The following is a 20,280-nucleotide window of genomic DNA, read 5'->3' as shown; positions in this document are numbered from 1 at the left end:
TTTTTGTCACGGTCCAATTGTGTTGAAAGTGGCATGTCGGGACCCAAAGCATAATTCATGCCATCTTCCAACCCTACACCTCAAGGGCCTAAATATCATGCCAACAATTGTGGGAGTTGTTTAAGGCAAATGGAGATAATGAAAATTGGTTCAAAGTCGGTCTCTACCTCTCTTCCTCTTCTACCTTCTCCTCCTCTATGGGCTTTTTTTCTCTTTTTTCTTCTCCTTCTTCCTGCTCACAGGAAGTGAGGAAGAGGAACCAAAATCCTCACTCGTATTTCTTGGCCTATTGCTCAGTTTGTAAGTGTCGATGGGATAACACCCCTAAACCACGCTAAACCACGTTGAGCTATTCATAGTGTTGTGAAGCAAGTGGATGATAAGACTGCACTTTATTGTTTTGAGCATACAAAAATCATGCAATATCGAGGGCATGCCACTGGCAAACCTTTTCACATGCAACCATAGAAATGAACACCAAAAAGATAAGAAATTTGTATCAAACAATTAATTATCATTGATATGAAAATATTTTGTACAAAATGCCAATTGCAAGCAACAGTTGATACAGTTTGCCACAACAGTACTGGTAGTAGAGTAGGCTGTAAATAGGAGCAGGCTTTAGGTTGGAAGAAGATGCACAATTTCTTTTGGCACTTCTTGGTATAGAAATTTATTTTCAATCCTTCTTGAGACTTGCAAGCCATTAAAAGAAAGGAAATTAAGACTAATGGTTATACATGAACTCTGCATATCGAAATAGGCACAGAAAGAGGTGAAAAACTATAAACCTTCAAAGAAGTTTTGCAAGTAGAACTATTACACTTAAGATTTTGGTTGTGCTCATTCTAAAAAGAAATGCTCCTACAAACATCAAAAGAAGAGGTCCAAGGAGAAGCAGTTCAAAAGAAAATCCAAACACAACTTCTTCCAAAAATGTAAGTCCACTTCCTTAAAAAATGATAACAAATGCCTTCTGTGTGGAAAAATAAGACACTAGCCTCCAAACGTCCTTAGAAGAAAAAATGAATTCCTTTCAAAAATAATATCATTGAAGATAGATATAACTATTATGAGTTATCATCCAGTCAAATCTCTGATTTTGAGTTTAGCATTGCTTAGTTTAAAAGGGAAGCCTCTTCATGAACAGAGGACACCTCTGATGTAGAATTTGAAGATAGCCCCATAGCTCTCAATGTAGTGAGTTTTAAAGACTAAAATTTTTACAAAGGTAAGCATCCTTCACAAAAATATAGGATTGAAGAGCCTAAAGCAAGTGATTCAAATTATGCTTCAAAATCTACAAAATCAGGTAAAATAGTCCAAGCTAAAGTATTTGCTTATCAAAAGCGGCTAAAAGCTGCTCTAAAAGAATCAAGCCAAGCTAAAGCCCCCACTTTAGAAAGAATGGTCATTTTTGCCTTAGCCAATAAAATGAAGATAAAGTGAATCAAAGACAATAAACCTCACTTTGATACCAATTTCATCGGTAGCATTGTTAAAGTGAAAAAATCAAGGCCAAATCAATGTATGATTTACTGCCAACAAGAGAGCCTTCTTCATCTTCCTCTAGTTCTGATAATAAAGCATGGGATTATCTTGCAGATATTTCCATTACTTCACAAAAACCGTCTACTTTCCCATGCGACCAACTCCTTAAAAAGAAAGAGAACTTATGCAACGACTTCTTGCAAAACAAGAAGTAGTGCTTCGACGGGAATCAAATCTCAAGGTTAGAGAGGAACTCTTCACTCTGTATGGGGGGATGAAATACTCCCATCAACTTCCACAAATGCACCTACAACATGTAACTAGCGCTTACAAAAAGCATCAACATCCACAATTGAACCTACAATAGGTAACTGGCTAAGATACTCGAAGCCTGAAAGAATTAATAAGTATGTTCAAGCAGCAAAAGATTCAGCCAACCAGTAAAGAATTTACAGAGTTACATATGGCCAATGAATTCAAAATTGTCAATGAAAATAATGTGGCAATTCCTATTATTGGAATTCTGCTAAAGCCAAAAGGTTTCTAGGCCATTGCGATTCACGCCCTAATAGATACGGGTACAGGAAGAAGCTTTGCAAAGAAAGCTTTATTTCCAACAACAATGATCCAACAATATCTCAAATCTAAACAAGTGGTCTATAGTAATGGCTCCAAAGTAGTCATCAGAGACTTTGTATATGTGCGGATACAGTTAGGCTCTACTAAATTCCCTATTAGAATATCTCTACATAGTTCTAATATGTGATACGATTTAGTGATAGAATATGATCTTGTATCAAAACTAGCACTTCTACTAAAAATAGTTTTGTTTTCTCCTATAAACGTAAATGTTAAGGTTATAGCATCTCAAGTGAATAGCCCAATGTGATCCCAATAATTTATCTTTAGTTATTTATTTTACTTATTTGACAAGATTCTGGATAGAGAAATTCTCTAAGGGGGGTTACTCAAGGCTCCCATGTTGGTATATAAGTAGCACCCAAGCACCATTGTATTATAATCTAGTTCATTGCCCAATTGGTCTCTCTCTCTCTCTCTCTCTCTCTCTCTCTCTCTCTCTCTCTCTCTCTCTCTCTCTCTCACTCTCACACACACACACACACACACACACACAAAAACACACATGCATTCTCTGTTGGCACTACGCTTTCGCATCGTCGACTTTGACATGGTATCAGAGCTGGTGGAAAGCTCCACGTGTGGAAGAGGAGGCCCTAAATTGGTCTTGTGTTTCTTGCATCCTCACAATAGCGTTTTAAAACACAGATTCCAAAGGGAGCTTAAACTATCGGTGCATTGTTGTCTTGCCAAGAGACGCTTGCCCCCTTTGTCAATTGTGTTTTGAAATGCTGTTGGAGACGAGGACCGGAACTGGCTATCCGTCGGGCGTTTTGATATGCTCGTGTTTGTGGCCTAGTGTGGTAGCAGCCCTACCCGATGGAGAAGAGGCTACTAGGCAAGTCCTTGGTAGCGCATTTTGAACGTTGAGGCAGACGGCCAGGTGGCTGGGCAACAGCTCCAGTCTCTAGAAACCTCATTAATCCTAATTAACTGACCATCGGCTATGAATAGTGCAATGGCTAGAGCTCAATTAGCTTCCTTGGCCATGCGTTTGTCTTGGGATTGTGAAGCCAAAGGCAATTGGAACAGCATAGAAGGAGACAAAGACAAGGGAAAACTTGAGGAGGACAATGGAGATAATGATTCCACCTGGGAGATCGACAACGCGCACATGGCAGTGACCTCAGTGCCCTCGACTTCAGTTCTCTAGCCAAGTGGGAGTTGTCGCAACATGCTTCAACCAGAGAGAGCGACAAAGAGGGGGAAAAGGAGCTCCCAATCCTTGATTTGGACCCGTGTGTTGGAGTTCAAGTTATCAGTATTTGAACCTGTGAGTCGGAGTTCAAGGCATATGCATCTCGCAAAGGAACCAATGTGATGTATACAAAACACTATGGATGTGCGTAAAATCCATTGTTGTTGGCCTAATTATGGATGCGATGTGTTCCAAAAGTTCATTGTCTAGGAAAGTTTGGACGTGATGCGTTCACAGTTCATGAATGGGGATTCTTGAATGTAGTGTGGTCTACATTTCAATTTTCTAAGTACTCAAGATGGCATTCTATTCAAGAGCAGGTTGGTGGTTGCATAATCGAGATGTATCTAGTAGTTGACGTCACTACTGGGGTGTCCATGGTAGCTTCTTCATTGACTTGGTCTTCCTACATGTCCATTATGAGTTGTAGAGAGGGTGTTAAAGCTATAACATCTCATGTGAATAGCTCAATGTGATCCCAATATTTATTTTATCTTTAGGTATTTGTTTTACTTATTTGACAAGATTCTCGGTAGGGCAATTCTCTTTTGGGGGGGAGGGGAGGGTACTTAGGTTCCCACACCGATATATAAGTAGCACCCAACCCCCATTGTACTATAATCTAGTTCATTGCTCTATTGGTTGATTCAATAGAATCTCTCTTTTTCTCTCTCTCGTGCATTCTCTCTTGGCTCTACGCTTCCGCATCATTGACTTTGACAATAAAATATATAATACCCCTATCAAAAAAAAGTGTTAACTATGCTATCAACAGCTGTTTGGTATCAATATTGTGATAGCAGATATAGAGAATGGTTTCAAAAGTAAAAATAAAAATACAAAACACAAATCAAAAGAGGAAACTTTGCTCAAGGCCTCTAACAACCCAATTGCATTCTAGGATGAAGAGAAATATATAATTACTCTTTCGACCGTCCCTAATGCTAGTCCTACTAAAGCTTCTCACCCAAGAATGTCTATCACAGACACAGAGCTTTGTAGGAAAGAAATCTATGAGTCACTGCAAAAGGGAATCATCAAGCCTACCAACTCAAATTGGGCTTGCAAGGTTCTCTACATTAACAATCACAACGAGCAGAAAAGAGGCAAAAAGAGGTTAGTCATTAACTATAAACCTCTTTTAAAAAAATTCATGGCAAAGAAGTTCCCAATCCCTATTCAAGCAAATCTAATTTGAAGGATCAACAATGCCAAGGCCTTCTCAACATTTGATTTGTAAGGCGGATTCAGACAGTCCAATGGATATTCATTTCCATCCCTTCAGAATGCTAACTAAGGGTAGAAACTAAAAGCACAGAAAAACGAGAGAGAGAGAGAGAGAGAGAGAGAGAGAGAGAGAGAGAGAGAGAGAGAGAGATTTGCAAAGACCTACTTTGCATGCAGCACCAACCCCCATGTGGGCAGATACTTAGTGCCAGTTCTCGTAAAGAAACATAATTTCACCCTCCACGTGGGCACATGTATGTTGAAGTGTAGGTGGAGAATCTAGTTGGTTCTCCTCTTCCTTTCTTTTTCAAAAATTGTATTCCCTACCCTACTCCTAGAGTATAAAATTACATCTCAAACATTCAAATGAATTTCATAAGTTGCTAATGAAATCAGGACCAGTATGTGGCCGCGATCATTTTTTATGATGAATTAGACAGTAGCAAACAACAAACAATTGAGTTTTCAAAGTTGTGGAGATTGAGGGGAATTTGAGAAGGTATCAAGGCCATAAATGAATAAGCTTGAAGACGAGCCAGTAGTACTGGCTCTACTTCCAAGAAGAAAATGAGCATTAAGATTTCTTGAAGAAGTTGATTTCTTGGAGGTAACTGTTTGCAATGGATGCACAAAACTCCAAGAGCATGTATTAGCCAAGATTGCAAACACCCCTAATCAACTAAAGAATATCACATATCTTCAGCAATTTTTGGGATGTCTCAATTGGATAAATTGGGACATTCCTTAGCTATTCTATCAAGGAAAATTTGACAACTTCTACAAAAAAACAATGGAACCCCTCTTCGTGCTTCTTGTGCCATCACGACAGGCTTATGTCCCCTTTCACCTCCACGTGGCAAGCACCACGGAGTTTCTTATTTTTCTGAAAAAGAAAACTACAGTGCCCCAAGTGGCCAAAAGGGATTCTACAATATATGCAAACGTGACTCACAAATGCAAGGATGGCAATCCAAAGGTGCATGTGTAGGCGTTGTCTGTCTCCCTTCCTCTTCCTCCTAAAATTGTAGAACTAATAAAGATTATCTACATCGGTTGCCTCCTCTCAAGTTGCCAAGCAATGGACGATTTATTCTTTATACAGATGCTTCTCTCAACGCATCGGGGGTGATTCTCTACAAAGAACGCAAGGACAAAAGTTTAATGGTGTTCAGATTTGCTAGCGGCACTTTTCTGAAAGCAAAACAAAAATGTATGTTCACTCAACGCGAAATATTGATGGCCAAACTCAGCATCAAAAAACTCAGACTCTTTTTATTGAAAAGAATTTTAATCTTGTCAATAGAATGAAGAGCATTTGCACCCAATCAACATACATAAAGTGGCCAACGGAAAACGAAGACCAAGTACCATTCTACGCAAAGCTATACCAAATGCAGACTATGGTCAAATTGTCAATGTACTCGAAGAAAAGGAGCATGTACCTTACCTAGAGGACGTCATCAACTTGCTCCAAGAGCACGAGAAAAAGATCCAAGATACAAAGACTCCAAGAGGAGCTTTTGTTGCTACATCATCAAGGAACCCAACAAAGAAGAGTTGCAAACACTACAACCGCCTGAAACACGCAGTCTCAATAATTTGCCTCTATTTTGTCTCCTACAAAGGCCAGCGATGATAAACATCCTTCACTAAACATCTAATGAAATGGGCATCTTGGTCTACTCAATGGGATTGCACATATGAACATGTCAAAGGTTCAAAAACTGTTTTGGCGGACATCCTGAGCTGCCTCATTCCAAAAGCCAAAGAGGAGTGACATCACTACTTAGCCAAACTAGTTTGAGTGTATATATACATGGTGAATGGAGCAATAGACGTGTGCGTGTGTGTGCACACCCATACAGTGCAGTTTTCAAACCATCCATAGGGTCCAAAGCACTTTATGATTCCCTCAGCAATCCATTCCTATGGGCATCTGTAACAAATAATTTATCTCCCCTACCTAAGAGCAGGTATAGAAATGAACTACTGCCATTAATTTCATAAGTAGACACAATCAAATTTCTCATGCCCCCTGACAAACCATTTGAAGCATAACCAAAAGAGGAGACATGATAGAGGGGGTGAAGGTGGTTTGTTGGCAAAAGGGATCCTTTGAACAGTGAGTGGCAGCTGTATCAAGAGGCGAGCAGAGCACTGGCCGCTGTTGAGCCAATGATTTTTTTAATTGACTTGGGGCATTTGGCACAGTTTTCCCTCTTCGCTGACCTTGTCCACCTCAATGGTCCCACCAGTAGACTGACAGAGAGCTGTTGGCACAACCACATGCAGTTCTCTCAGTTGCCCTATTTATCATCTTACGCTCGGATACCCATGTCAATGAAGTCCCTAAGACGATCAGGTGTGGCACCCAGCCCATGGATACAATGGGACCGTTTGTCCGTCCCAGTCTTCCTAATAGGGCATGGGCATAAACTAAGTCAGAAGTGGATTCCCACAGGGTATTGGTTTGAATCATTGGGATATTGAGAGTAGCCAGTATGTGAGGTGTCATGTCCCAACAAGTCGGTTCGAATTGACGACTATAGAGCATGGGATTACTACAAAAGGCACATAGTAGCAGCTACTTCTTGACAATGTAAAACCCTTTTTGTGAGTTCAAACCACCCTCAAGCACTTGGGCCCCACTAAGGAACATCACTCATGCAACCTCTCTCTCTCTCTCTCTCTCTCTCTCTCTCTCACCCAAGTGTGGTGAATTGGTTATGCCATTTCCCTCTTGAATAACAAGTCTTGAGTTCAACTTTCCTCGTCAAATAGATCTTTAAGGTCTCTTGGAATAATTTCCTACGACGTTAAAATTCTCTTCTTCTTCTTCTTCTCTCTCTCTCTCTCTCTCTCTCTCTCTCTCTCTCTCTCTCTCTCTCTCTCTGGCTGGATAGCAGTCTGAATAATGGAAATAAAGGGGGTGCGCTATTGGGTGAATTCATAAAAACAAACCAATGTTAGCTACAAGCAAGTTTATCATCCCCTAGCATTGGATTTTTCTTGTTATACATCTTAAGCAGTATGCTTCATGGTTGACAAGATAAAAGACATGGTACTTTTACAATAACTAGTGAAGCAGGATGAGAATGTGACGACATGCATGTGGGCTATGGTGCATACGTAAATCCACACGTGCACAAGGATGCACCCTCATCATCAGGCCCTAGACAGCCCCGTTTGCATTGGGCTCTTTTTATCGAGGCAAAGTGGGATTACGTATTTGGCATAATCGCAGCAAATGATGGCTTCTGATGTGGTACGCATACACAAAGTGAAGTGTGATTTAAGGAATTGGTGAGAAACTGAAACATCATTGCAAAGAGCGTATAGTTGCGTCGAAAGTAGCAAATTCTTCTTAACTTGGTAGCATGGTAGAGCCAAACAAGGCTATGCATAAACACGAGGTCATAGCCCATGCATTGCATTGTCCCAAATTACACACCACTACCTGAATGTAGCTCCACTGGTAGCTGCACAAGGGGGAAAAAAGCCCTTGCAACCACCTTACCTTGGCTTTCAAGTCAGTACAATGCTATGACATTAACTAACAAGTTCCCCTCTCAAACTTGCTGATGTAGCATCAGTGATTTTCACATTCACCAGTGAACCAATAAGCTCAGCTGCTCCCTTGAAGAACGTCACTTTGTTGCCACCTGTCCGACCCCTTACCTGTCAAAGTGACTCATGTTAGAAGCCAAATCAAAATACAGCAATACTCTAGTCGCACAAATATAAACACCTGATCCTCTTTTCCTGGTCTAGGATTCTTAGCCTCCACAAGGATTTTTTCCACTCGACCTAGATACCGCTGGCTGCGTTCCAAGGCATGCTCAGTTACAAGCCTGCAAAATCCAGTAAAGCCAAGTTGAGAAAAAAAAAATTACACGGAAAGTACGTCTCCATCACTGAACGGGACTCTATAGAAAACAGCCCCTTTTGGTAACAATTAGTCCATTTTATTTCTCAAACATGGTGTAAATTTGTGTGTTTCTTCTTTAGTCATTTCTGGGACCGGTCTCATGAAACAGGGAAACAAAGTTCCCTAGTTTCTTGAGACAAAGACTCTTCGAAGTTCCCTGGTTACTTGAGGGCCGAGACAGAGACTCTTAGCCATGCGCATCATGCAAGAATCCTTCGCCCAATCCTAATCTCATGCACTGCATCACAAAGACTCGCAAAATTTGAAATTTAAGAAAAGAATATGGAGATGGAATATGTGACCATACCTATTTATACGATGCAGGCGGTCTTCCTTAACCAGGTCTGCAACCTGCAAGATTACACTCGAATGTTAAGTATTCGATTCACAATATAAATTAAAAGGAAAAGGAGACTGGCTGGCAGGCAATGCACTTTGTAACACGCAACTACAAATGTTGGAAAAGCTCCTAACACAAGTTTCTTCGGAAAACAATTACCTTCCAAAAGCCTCCCAAACTCTCGCGACTTCTTACTAATAAACATGCTCCCATGTCATGCAATGCCTTGCAATCAAGTGGCATTGACAAATCGTAAAATAGTAGTGAACAAGCATTGCCTTCACGACCTCCACTTGTGAAAATAAACCTCTTTGTTAGCATGGCTACCACTGACTGTCAGGAGGAATCCTCCAGCCTGAGTCCTACAGTTGGAAGTAGATTAACAGGCAGTAACTTAAGCCGCATGGGTCCCCCAGAGAACTCGTGGGACAAGTCATACTCGGATGCAGCCTAGCCACATATTTCGAGTCTCTTCACTGTGACATATGAAGAGGGTAAGCAGGGATGCATTCAAGGACCCCAAAAACTTGACACTTGTTGAGTTATTATCATTATCCATATATAAGGAGTTCCAAGCTACAAAAACTAGTTCCTAAGAGCCAGTTCACGTGGAAATGGGGTTGCAGACATGTTCGCAACCAGCAAAACGAGACGTCTATTCCCAGGAGAGTTGGAAGGTGCTGAAATCCCTTAGTCGTTTTCTTCTATTTTTCCTGAATGAATAATGAAGAAGCACTTTCTTGTTGCTGGCAATTGTCGCCTTGCATGGTTGCATCCTTGGTCCACCCCTATTGGCAGGAGCAGCCTCGCAACCTGTGCGCAACATGTGCACAACTTTTTTGCTGAATTCCCTCATAAGAACCTGCATGGTTCGCAAGTTATTTTGCACACAAGTTTCCAACCAGCTTGCCATGTGAACTGGCTCTAAGAAATTCAACAGAATGGTCTATTATATACACAAAATCATGTAGCATATACTTTCAAACGCAAAAGAAAAGCCAATCCAAAAGAGAGGTGATAGTAACATAAGATCCGAGACAGCAGCTTGGATGACACGATGTCATCAGACAAAGAGACATGGTAATTGAACCCACTTTACTAAGCCTATATATGGGAGAAAGGAGGGAAAGGCTCTTTTCCCTAAATTTGAGCATTCAACTCTAAATTTAGGCAGGGAATGGGATTTACGAGGGCCTCTTTATGGGATTTAACCTGCAAAAACCAACATTAGGCAGGGAATGGGATTTACGAGGGCCTCTTTATGGGCGTATATACAATGCACACGGGAAAAAACCTCCTAGTGAGGGGAAAAATACCTCGGCGGTCCTTAGTATGTTCACACACATCACTACCACGTGTATATGGTAACAAATCCCCCCTAGGAGTGCTGCGGTGAACAAGAGCTAGCAGATAGTGTATAGGGAAGTGCCATGCCCAAAGAGCATGATCAATCCACATAGGGAAGCAAGCCCAAGGCTTTGCGGAAAGCTTTGAACTTCTCACGAGGCAATGCCTTTGTGAACAAATCTGCGAGGTTGTCCTATGTCGGCACATAAGCCAAGCTGATCTCTCTTGCTGAGAGTCTCTCTTTGACATAATGATAATGCACCGCAATGTGCTTTGTGCGAGCATGAAAAACTGGGCTCCTCGCAACTGCTAATGTAGATGATGTTGGCAATGTCTTGTCCAACACCCAAATCAGCCACAAGGCGTCTGAACCATACACACTCAACCGTAGCTATAAAGACTGTCTTGTACTCTGTCTCACAACTGGAAGTGGCCACAGTAGGTTGCTTCTTGCTCAACCATGATATGCATGAACTACCAAGCACGAAACAAAAACCACTGAGGACACTCACGTGTCATAACAACCAACCCAATCCGAGTCCGAAAAAACATCTGAACCTGGCGGCAATGATCCCCTTTCGGATAAAACAAGCCAAGATGTAAAGTGTCACTCAAGTAGCAAAAAATCCTCTTGACAGTCTGTCAATGCTTAGACCCTAGGCTATGCATAAATCTGTTGACTTCTGAGACTGCAAACTGAATATCAGGCCTCGTATTGCATAAGTAAATAAGGCATTCAACAGCAGTTTGATAAAGAGTGACATCGGCAGGATCACCAACATCATGAAAACTTAATTTCATACCTGTTTTCATGGAAGTAGCAATAGGCTTGAAGTCCTCAAGTCCAAACTTAGCATCAGGAACAACTGATTTCCTACTCACCGAAGAACCATGAGAAGTGGCTACATTGCTATTACTACCTTTTCTTTGAGCAACAAAAGTTGTTCAACTGCACGTTGTTTAACCCTGTTCTTTCTTGAGAGTGACTCTTGCAACAACAATATGCATAATGCATCAAACTTGACAATATCAAGATTTCCTTGGGTCATAAGTCTCCAAGTACTAGCAAAAGTCTAATAAGAATATGGTAATGCATCAAGAACAGTTTGCACAAGTGAACTATCAAAAATGACTTCGTCTGCAGAAATGAGTTGCTCATTGATGTCCTTGATACCAACAAGGAAGGTGTCCATGTCATCTTCTTCTTGCATAATCTTCGATTCCAGCTCTTTGCGCAACAATGCAATTTTAGCCTCATTGCGACTTGCATAAAGACAAGCCACGATATCCCAAGCCTGTTTAGCTTATTTAGCTGAGCGAGTGTGAGGAGTAATAGTGCGCATCACAGATAATGTAATTAATACATGAGCCTGTGTATCTCTAACATACCAAACGAGACTGCTCAAGCATAAACAAAACAGCTCTGGCAGCAATAGTCCTGCCACCAAAACCTACAACATCCTCAACAAACCTATATCCACAAAAGGCGGATGTTCATCAATGCCTTGCACAACATTCTAAACACCCTTTGACACAAGAACATGTTGCATCATGTAAGCCCACATTGGATAATTATCCCCATCCAATTTATTCTCAGCAACAAACTTCTTAAAAAACGTCTTGTGTTCTTGTCAGCAATAGCGAGCAATTGTACCTGATATAAAAACTGCCCGAAAAGAGGAAAACAAAGTAGAATCAACACATGCTCTATAGCACAACCCAAAGAAGATTGTAGGGAATCTATTCTGTAGAAAATTGCACTGACAAAAATTCTACGTAAAAGGACAAAATTGCTTGCGCAGTACTGCCTATAGTGGAAATGGAGATCGAAATGAGTCCAAATGAAAATTATGTGCAGATCAAGCTCTACGAGCTTGCCCGAAGTATTTGTTCACTTGCTGACGCTCACCAAAGCTCACCCAAATCTAAGAAAGTGAGCATGATTGTGCTTGCGTTGCTGACAATGTTGCATAGAAACGCGTTTCATATCCACAAAACTTAAGAAATGTATCGAAACGTTTCTTTTATATAAGACGCGTTTTTTATATCTTAACCCTACTTTACCTTACTTTATTTCAAATGTATTTCTATCATGGAAATCTGTCTTGAATCGTTTCGTACATTTTGGAGAATCACATCGTTCTTATTTTGAGTTTTTAAATGCTCATTGGCTAATAGCTTAGATATCTCTTTTTCTATGTGTTATTTCAAAATGGTGTAGATTGTAGTTTGTGGCATGCTCTAGCTGTAAACCTGTGTTTGCTTGAATCTTGAAATTTTACTCGATTGATAGCAGTTGCCAATAAGATGCATCGCGTGACGTGTTCTTTGTAGCTTTTTCTGCTTAATTGTGTTTATAAGGCCGAGTGTTTTGAACCATGTTTACACGGAATTTCATTGGATTAATTAAATATGGTTATATAATATATTTTTGATTTTTTTTTATATACCACGTTTCTTACATTTCAAAAGATATTTGAAACATGTTTCATACCTATGAAACCTCGTTTCGTATGTAAGTTTTATATTACCTGGCAACACTCAACTATGCCCGAGAGAACGCAACCCGCTCTGATACCAATTGTCGAAAATAGGGTTGTAGGGAAACTCACACAGCTTGGAGAAGATGAAGAAGCTCAAGGCACACAACAGAGAGAATACTGCTTAGTGCACAATGGAAAGATAAGTTTGCTCTAGAGTGATGGGCGTACATACAATGCACGGGGGAAAAACCTCCTAGTGAGGGAAAAAATGTCCCAACGGTCCTAAGTATGTTCACACACATCACTCCCACATGTATATGGTAGCAAATTAGGACACTCCCTATTCCTACTACAATGCCCCATCCCATGTTGTATGCTACAAGCTAACAATCAATGACTTGACAAGTCCATTCATTTGCCGAAAAGAAATCTTAGTAAGACAAATGCTAAGATGAGAAATATACCTGATTTTCCCAAACAGCTGCAGGAGTTCTTGGTCGTGGGGAGTAAGCTGCCGTGTTTACAGCATCAAATTTAACGTCTGTTCATTGGAAATAGCTGATTAAGAAGGTCTTTGTAAGAAGCATAGTTCAAAAATCAGGGTAGTAAATACCTTCCATAAGACTCAGTGTATTACAAAATTGCTCCTCGCTCTCACCTGCAACAGAAACAACCATTTGAAGTAAATTAAAGAGAGGAAATTATGCAACTACTTGCAAACGTGACACAAATCACCTACGGAAGTACGCAATCTGAGACCATCACACAGCACTCAACGAGTTGTTATCTTTGAAACAAAGCACAGAAGTGCACACGCACAAACACCATACACTCATATGTCTGGCAAGCTCTGGAAGCCGGCTAGTGCATGCACCATGTATAAATATGGGAACCTACATTATGTACCTAATGACTTTGTATAGATTTGGGCTTCTTAATGTGAAGAGTGTCTCACCAGGAAACCCCACAATTGCATCTGCAGTGATGGAAGCATCAGGCATATAATGCCGTATCATTTGTATCATGTTTAAATATTTCTCTCTAGTATAGCCACGCTTCATCTCCTGTACAAACACAACCTCCAAATCTTAGTGCCCTTCCTGAGGCAACGGAGGATGTGTTCCTCTACATACAAAAATAAGATAAAGCATATGACAGAAAGACAGGGTCCACCTTAAGAATTTCATTATCTCCAGATTGGAAGGGAATATTGAAATATTCACAAACTTTTGGAAGTTCTTTGCACGTCTTTATTAGCTTCTCTGTGAAATATTTTGGCTGCATCAAAAGAGCAAATATTTAGTTGCAAAAAAGTGACCACATATGCAACCACCTTACATGGTAATGAAAAAAGTGATCACGTATGCAACCACCTTACATGCGATGTAACAAATCTAATACGCTCAATTCCCGGAACATCATGGACATAGAGCAGGAGGTCTGCAAGTGTCCAACGCTGCTTTGAAAAGTTCTCGTTGTCTAAAAGACCCAAATCTCGTCCATAAGCATCTATATTCTGCCCAAGCAATGTCACCTCTTTGTACCTGTCCCAATTAGAGGACTCCTTATGTGTTGCGCCACTTACCACTCAGATTCAAGACAGCTGATATACACTGTCTATGTTAAATGAAAGTGTGCATAACTGCAGATGCTGTCTTCCTCAGCAAACTCGATCCATACAGCCACCTCAGAAATCAAGATCAGCAGACACAAAGAAGTACAGATTGCTAGATGCAATATTGTTAAAATATAATCATCTTGACAAGGGAAAATCAAAACATCAAAATCTCTTGAGGCGTGGAACAATGGCCAACATAACATATTTTTAAGTGGCCAGCACTAAGTTCTTCTAAACGACAGTTGATTCGCAAGGCTAGGCTTGCGACCTTTTTTTCCAAACAAGGGTACATGAAAGTAGAATCCATGGATCAACTTGTCTTGACTGTTTACATGCTTGTAATGATTCAGCATTAGCATGAAGAAATCAGCTGTCCCAATCTATGAACGATGTATTTCACATTTGAGTAGAGAAGAAGAAATAGTGGATGAACGAACAGATGAAGTCCGGCAAGCAAAGGAAATGTGTTTTTGATGGAAGACCCTTTTGTTCTGAGCTGGAATTCTAATCTACCCAATCAAGGTCATGTTCGGTTTCACCTTAAGCAACAAGTTTGAACATAAAACTTTCCCCCTGCAGGCGCTACAAGTGCGTGCTTAGAATCTCTCCTACATAGTAGTGCTTTGAATTTGATCAATCAAAAAAAAAGGGGCACTTTTCCCATGTGAGTCGGAGTCCCATAGTCACAAGCAACACTTTGTCCTTTCATTGTTTCGAAGCATGCACGCTCACTTGCTCTGATGGCATTGCAAGAAGACCCCTAGTAACGCTTCAATCCTTGTAAAGAGAACTATGCTACAGGTGGCTTCCTTGCACTACCCCCTAGCCTCGAGCTTATGAGAGCCAGCAGCTGGACCTCAAGACTCAAGTGCATCCGTCTATTTTAAGTCATCAGTGAATATACATCAGTGCACGAGCATAAGGTCCAATCAGTTTATGCAATTGCTTCTGCAATAAGAAGTGGATACCAATCTGCTTGGACCTTGAGAGGCTTCCTCTCTCTACCTCTCACTACTCCAAAGGGCAAAGGAACATTACTCAATCCTGTACAGGAGACTGTGCTTGGTGTGATTCTTTGTCACATCTATCATCCACTACGCATGACACCCCAAGCTAGATAGTGCTGTGGCAAGCTTCAAAGTGCTGAAAACCACCAAAAGTGTCAAACTTAAACTCGCAAACTTTCTTTATGTGATTTTAATATTTTTAAATGTCTAATTCTTTTACTGGACAAAAGTCTTTGATTTAAAATTGCAGAAAAAGTCTTGCCCACTTTGAAACTATGTAGACACACGCATCACCAGCTCCAAGGTCAACCAAAGCCCTCATCTCAACCCTACCAGAGGATGCTTACCACCTATTCACTTGTCTGAAAGAATGTATTAGCAAACACGAAACCCATGGTTTCAATTGCCATTTCTGAACCTATTTCAATTGCCATTTCACAACATTAAAAAACGGACAATCCTTGTTTGTGAACCTATTAGTAGAGCATGTTCCTGCACATATAACAATGCTACTAGACCTTGCAAAAAGCTCTCCTATAATGCATTTAAGCACATATACATGCAAGCGGAAGTCCCAACAAAAAGCCAAGCCCATTGTTATTAGCAAACACGAACCCATGGTTTCAATTGCCATTTCGCAACATTAAAAAACAGACAATCCTTGTTTGTGAACCTATTAGTAGAGCATGTTCCTGCACATATAACAATGCTACTAGACCTTGCAAAAAGCTCTCCTACAATGCATTTAAGCACATATACATGCAAGCGGAGTCCCGACAAAAAGCCAAGCCCATTGTTACATGCAAGACAAGAGGGGAGTTCCCCACAAAATGGAAAGTATACAAGAACAACTAAAGAAAAATGTCAAACTCGGAGGTGCATCATTTGTATCCCCAGTGTATACATAGCAATTAGACCACATGAACAATTCTAGTGGTAAGATGCTCTTCACGCAAATCGCACATCTTTTGGAGGGATCAAGCGCGAATAACCACATCCTTAGAAGCCAAGATCAACCTTGATGTACAAAACCAATGTATTTTGATAAGCAAATGCTCTGATGCTAACAACATAATTCCTGATAAAAAGTCAATCCGCCGGCCCAAGGCTCCACCTGGCTCGAGTTAGCAAGTAAGCCTACTCTCCCATACAAGCAATCAGGGGACGACGATGACTACATTTCTCTGCCAATATGCACACCAGTTTCCTAAACAGAAAGGCCCTTGTCTCTTATTTTGAAGCATCAACATAGCACATAGATTTAAGTACAAGACATTACAAGAACTTGAAAAAACAATACCACATTATCATCAAAATGTTGGTCTGTCAAGCAATACCCAGCCTCACCCAATGCCAACATTTCGTTTCGGATTGCATCAGGTAGTCGTGACTGCTCCTTGCCACGAGTACCAGGTACCACACAGTACGTACAGCCCTCATTACACCCTGAAACAGAAAAAGAGAGAAAATTTAAGAAAACACGATAACTCTGCTAGAAATCATTAAGATCACTCAAAAAAACTAACCATAGATGATATTCACCCACGCAGTAACAGTAGAGTCCCTGAGGAGTGGTACAGAAATGAAACAATGTAAATAAAGCAAATGAAATCACAACGTCAACTTGTCAAGAACACCTATAGAGCCATACGCAGAAAAATCACATATATTTCATGTTTTGCAAAGAAAGTGCCTGGAAATGAGCCTAACCTTCGAGGTCTTGTTATATCCTCCTCAATGTAAAAGGGTTCCAATGCACACACTTGGCTTCCCAATTCAACCTGCATTGCCAAAGGTCTCAACAACGTGTGCGCATGTATGAAAAAAGAAGCCGTCATCTACTATGCCACACAACCTCAGATTGCATGTTATGCATAAATCTAGCTCATTCTGTTTTTTGTAGGTACTGTGCATAAGTGCATTTGTGTGCGCGCGCACGCGCACGCGCGGGCGTGCGTGAGTATAAGTACGAATCTGTTCACCTGTTCAAGCAATTCAGTTAATCGACCAACGTGCTGGGGGCCCATCACAAGGTCAACTTCCGGTACCCGTCGCAGAAGGGTATTTCCTTCTTGCTGAGCAACACAACCCGAAACAACTATCCTGAAATTAGGATCTTCATACTTGCGGATTTTGTTCCTGCCCAAAGCACCATAAACCTGCAATGAAAAGAAAACGGAAAAACAAATTATTTACAGAGAATCTCACTGCACTTTTCCTTCGACTTCTCTCTGATTCTGAAGTACAAACTCCATCTCTAAATTCTTACAAACCGTATTTTCAAAGGCTTTGTAACCAAATGGTCTGAAAAAAACCAATATATAGGAAAGACATTCACATAAAACAATCGAACTCTTGTATGAGTTCAACCCATCCGACCTTGAGCAGAGTATTCTAAAAATTTCACGAATGGTTGAAATTTGAAGAAGTTGCAGAAGCAAGGGTGATCTTCTCATAGAGACTTGCATCATGGCTTCAGTTTTCCCCGCCAACCAAAAGGAGGAAGAGTATGAAGAAGTGGAGGTCACTTGGAAAAGGAGATAGAGGAAGAAGCAACTGAAGAGCGAACTGAAGCTGATCGCAACCATAAGGAGCATGCCTCCATCAATCCAGACGGTGATGTGGAAAGAAAAGCAGGGGTAAACAACCTCATGCATAAGTTTTGAAAGTACACCAAGCATCCCAGATAGGCAAACCATATTCAAGATTTGGCCATGAAGATAGTGAGCAAGCAGTGAAAATTCCCAGATTAAAGCTTCAGTCAGGGAATCCAAGTCTTTTCATGCCAAGGATGCCAATTCCTTTTGACGACGAGATGCAATGACAACAACAGAAGCAGATGGTGGGGAGAATGTTCGATGCCTAATTACCCTGGGCATATTGAGAATCCTCCTTGCATGGAAATGGCAGGTCGGCCTAATCCACGTGATGCAACGGGTCATGTCATTAAAGAGCATCTAGTGACGCAATGGGCAGACTGCAGCTGCTCATTTCTTTGATAGATGCCTCTTTTCAACCAGACTATGAAGAAACTTATTGGCAACAACATGCGTACCTTTTGTTCTGCTCTATCGCGAATGCTGCAGGTGTTAAGGATGAGAAGGCTACAGTCGTCCGGAGTGGGAGCGAGCTGATACCCTTGGGCCTCAAGTTGCCCAGCCATACGCTCCGAGTCTGCAACATTCATTTGACATCCCATGGTGATAATGTGGTAGGAAAGCCCATTGCCTTTGGCGTTGGCACATGAAGGAGAGGAAGAGACCTCAACTTGAGAAGCTTGAGAACTCTCTTTTTCTGCTACAGTTGGAGCTGCAGTAGCAAGGCTGCACACACATGGTTTTGAAGAGACGCTGAGGTTTCTGAGGATGGGGTTAGGGTTAGCACTGAGCTTGAGCTGAGTGAAGAGTCGATTAGACGCAGGTTGTTGCTGCTGCTGCAGTGACGCAGCGAAGTGGGGAGCTGTGAAACTCAGCGCCATCGCGCGGCAGCTCATATTGATGAGCTCCAATATCTGAATACGAACAAGGTCAGAACTCACAAGGAGCTGGCTGTGTTGGTGTTCACTTGCCCGCGGCCGGAGGAGCGTCCGAGGAACCACCGACGACAACCTTTTTGCTAGGGTGGTTTGGGTGCTTGAGTGGCCAGCCCTAAATTATAACGCATATAAGGGAAGTATGTGCCACTTCCCCCAACTTGCGAGCTCCGTTTTCATGTGATTCTTCGTGCCCCTTGTATTCGGCACTTTCTTACAATATTGATCATTCGTTCACGTCCTTCAATCTCGTGTCCCTCTTGCGTTCAGTTTTCAAGTCGCGTTCTTGTGTATGCGTTTGCTTGCATGCAGGTCCCGTTTGCAACGCAGGTGAGTCGGCGCGGCCCTTTTTCCCCGATGCCCCGAACGAGGGCGTCACACTTGGTATCAGAGCTTCGGCTCGAGTCCCCGCCGATCCGACGTCGGCCCGTGGCCCGTGGTTGTCACCATGTTTTCGGCCCGTTTGCCCCGTTTGGCCACGTTTCTCCGCGTTCTTGGCCCGTTTTCACCACGTCTCTTGTGTTTTTGCCCCGTTTTGCCCCGTCCCTTGCGTTTTCTCCACGTCCCCCACCGTTTTTCGCCGTTTTGTCCCGTTTGACCCACGTTTTTCGCGTTCTTGGCCCGTTTTGCCCCGTCCCTTGTGTTTTCTCCACGTCCCCCACCGTTTTTCGTCGTTTTGCCTCGTTTGAACCGCATTCCTTGCCGTTTTGACGCGTTTTTCCACGTTCTTCACCGTTTTTCGACGTTTTACCTCGTTTTGCCCCGTCTTGCACCATTTGGGACCGGTTTTCATCGTTTTTGACCCGTTTTTCGCGGTTATCGTCATTTTGGACCCCGTTTTGCACTGTTTCATCGTTTTTCAATGTTTTCAAGCCCGTTTTTCGCAGTTTTTCAGTTTTTGACATTTTTCAGTTTTTTTTTCTCGACTTCGGCCATAGGAATACAACAATGGCTGGAAATCAAGAATATGACGAAGGATACAGGACCGAGCCTAACCTGAATAGAGACCGCAAGAAGAAGAAGGAAACGAAGCCGCGACAAGATGACCAAGACCTAATGGAAGAAAGACTGGAGGCATGCATCATGGCCTCCGTGGAACACCAGATCAACCTGATGTCTGCTAACCTGGGCGACCTGATTCAAACACAGCTAGGTCGACGACACGAAGACCGCCCAGGCACAAGCAATGTCAACACCCGACGAAACACACAAAGGCGACCGCGGCCCGGAAGGTTAGGGACAATCGACGAAGATGAAAACTATCCAGATGACCAAAGTGAAGGGCGCTACTACAGCCCTGAGAGAAATCTAGAAGATGAGAACAGACTGGGAAAATTCAAACCCATTCCCCCAGAGAAATACAAAGGCCACCGCACCTCGCTCGAACTCAACAAGTGGTTCAGAGAGGTAGAAGACTACATGCAGTGGAACAACATAGGCAGACGCAGATGGGTACAAGTGGCCAAAACC

General features: G+C 41.8%; 1 protein-coding gene across 1 annotated transcript; it reads right to left on the bottom strand.

Annotated features, from left to right (window-relative positions):
* Nucleotides 1-7,894: 7,894 nt before the first annotated feature.
* Nucleotides 7,895-18,891, bottom strand: LOC147430172 (uncharacterized). The gene is made up of 13 exons (XM_086494672.1): nucleotides 18,334-18,891; nucleotides 17,261-17,437; nucleotides 16,989-17,059; nucleotides 16,805-16,842; nucleotides 16,616-16,724; nucleotides 14,032-14,197; nucleotides 13,827-13,931; nucleotides 13,609-13,717; nucleotides 13,267-13,311; nucleotides 13,118-13,194; nucleotides 8,791-8,834; nucleotides 8,304-8,406; nucleotides 7,895-8,233 (listed from the first exon to the last, which is right to left on the bottom strand). Exons 1-13 carry the CDS (start codon nucleotides 18,769-18,771, stop codon nucleotides 8,105-8,107), a joined length of 1,611 nt encoding a protein of 536 aa, XP_086350798.1. The 5' UTR covers nucleotides 18,772-18,891; the 3' UTR covers nucleotides 7,895-8,104.
* Nucleotides 18,892-20,280: the final 1,389 nt, after the last annotated feature.

The sequence above is a fragment of the Adiantum capillus-veneris genome, chromosome 22 (assembly GCF_014529385.1).
Source record: "Adiantum capillus-veneris isolate H3 chromosome 22, ASM1452938v2, whole genome shotgun sequence".
Classification (NCBI taxonomy): domain Eukaryota; kingdom Viridiplantae; phylum Streptophyta; class Polypodiopsida; order Polypodiales; family Pteridaceae; genus Adiantum; species Adiantum capillus-veneris.
Note: the sequence above shows the minus strand (reverse complement) of the source record. Positions and strands in the feature narration are given on the sequence as shown.

What these genes read in the sequence shown, in the direction of transcription:
- LOC147430172 (XM_086494672.1), bottom strand. Translation starts at nt 18,771, where the DNA reads ATGAGCTGCCGCGCGATGGCGCTGAGTTTCACAGCTCCCCACTTCGCT. An exon ending in TTGGCATTGGGTGAGGCTGG is followed by an intron (nt 14,198 to 16,615) that starts GTATTGCTTGAC and finishes TAATTGGGACAG; the next exon opens with GTACAAAGAGGTGACATTGC. An exon ending in GACCAGGAAAAGAGGATCAG is followed by an intron (nt 8,234 to 8,303) that starts GTGTTTATATTT and finishes TCACTTTGACAG; the next exon opens with GTAAGGGGTCGGACAGGTGG.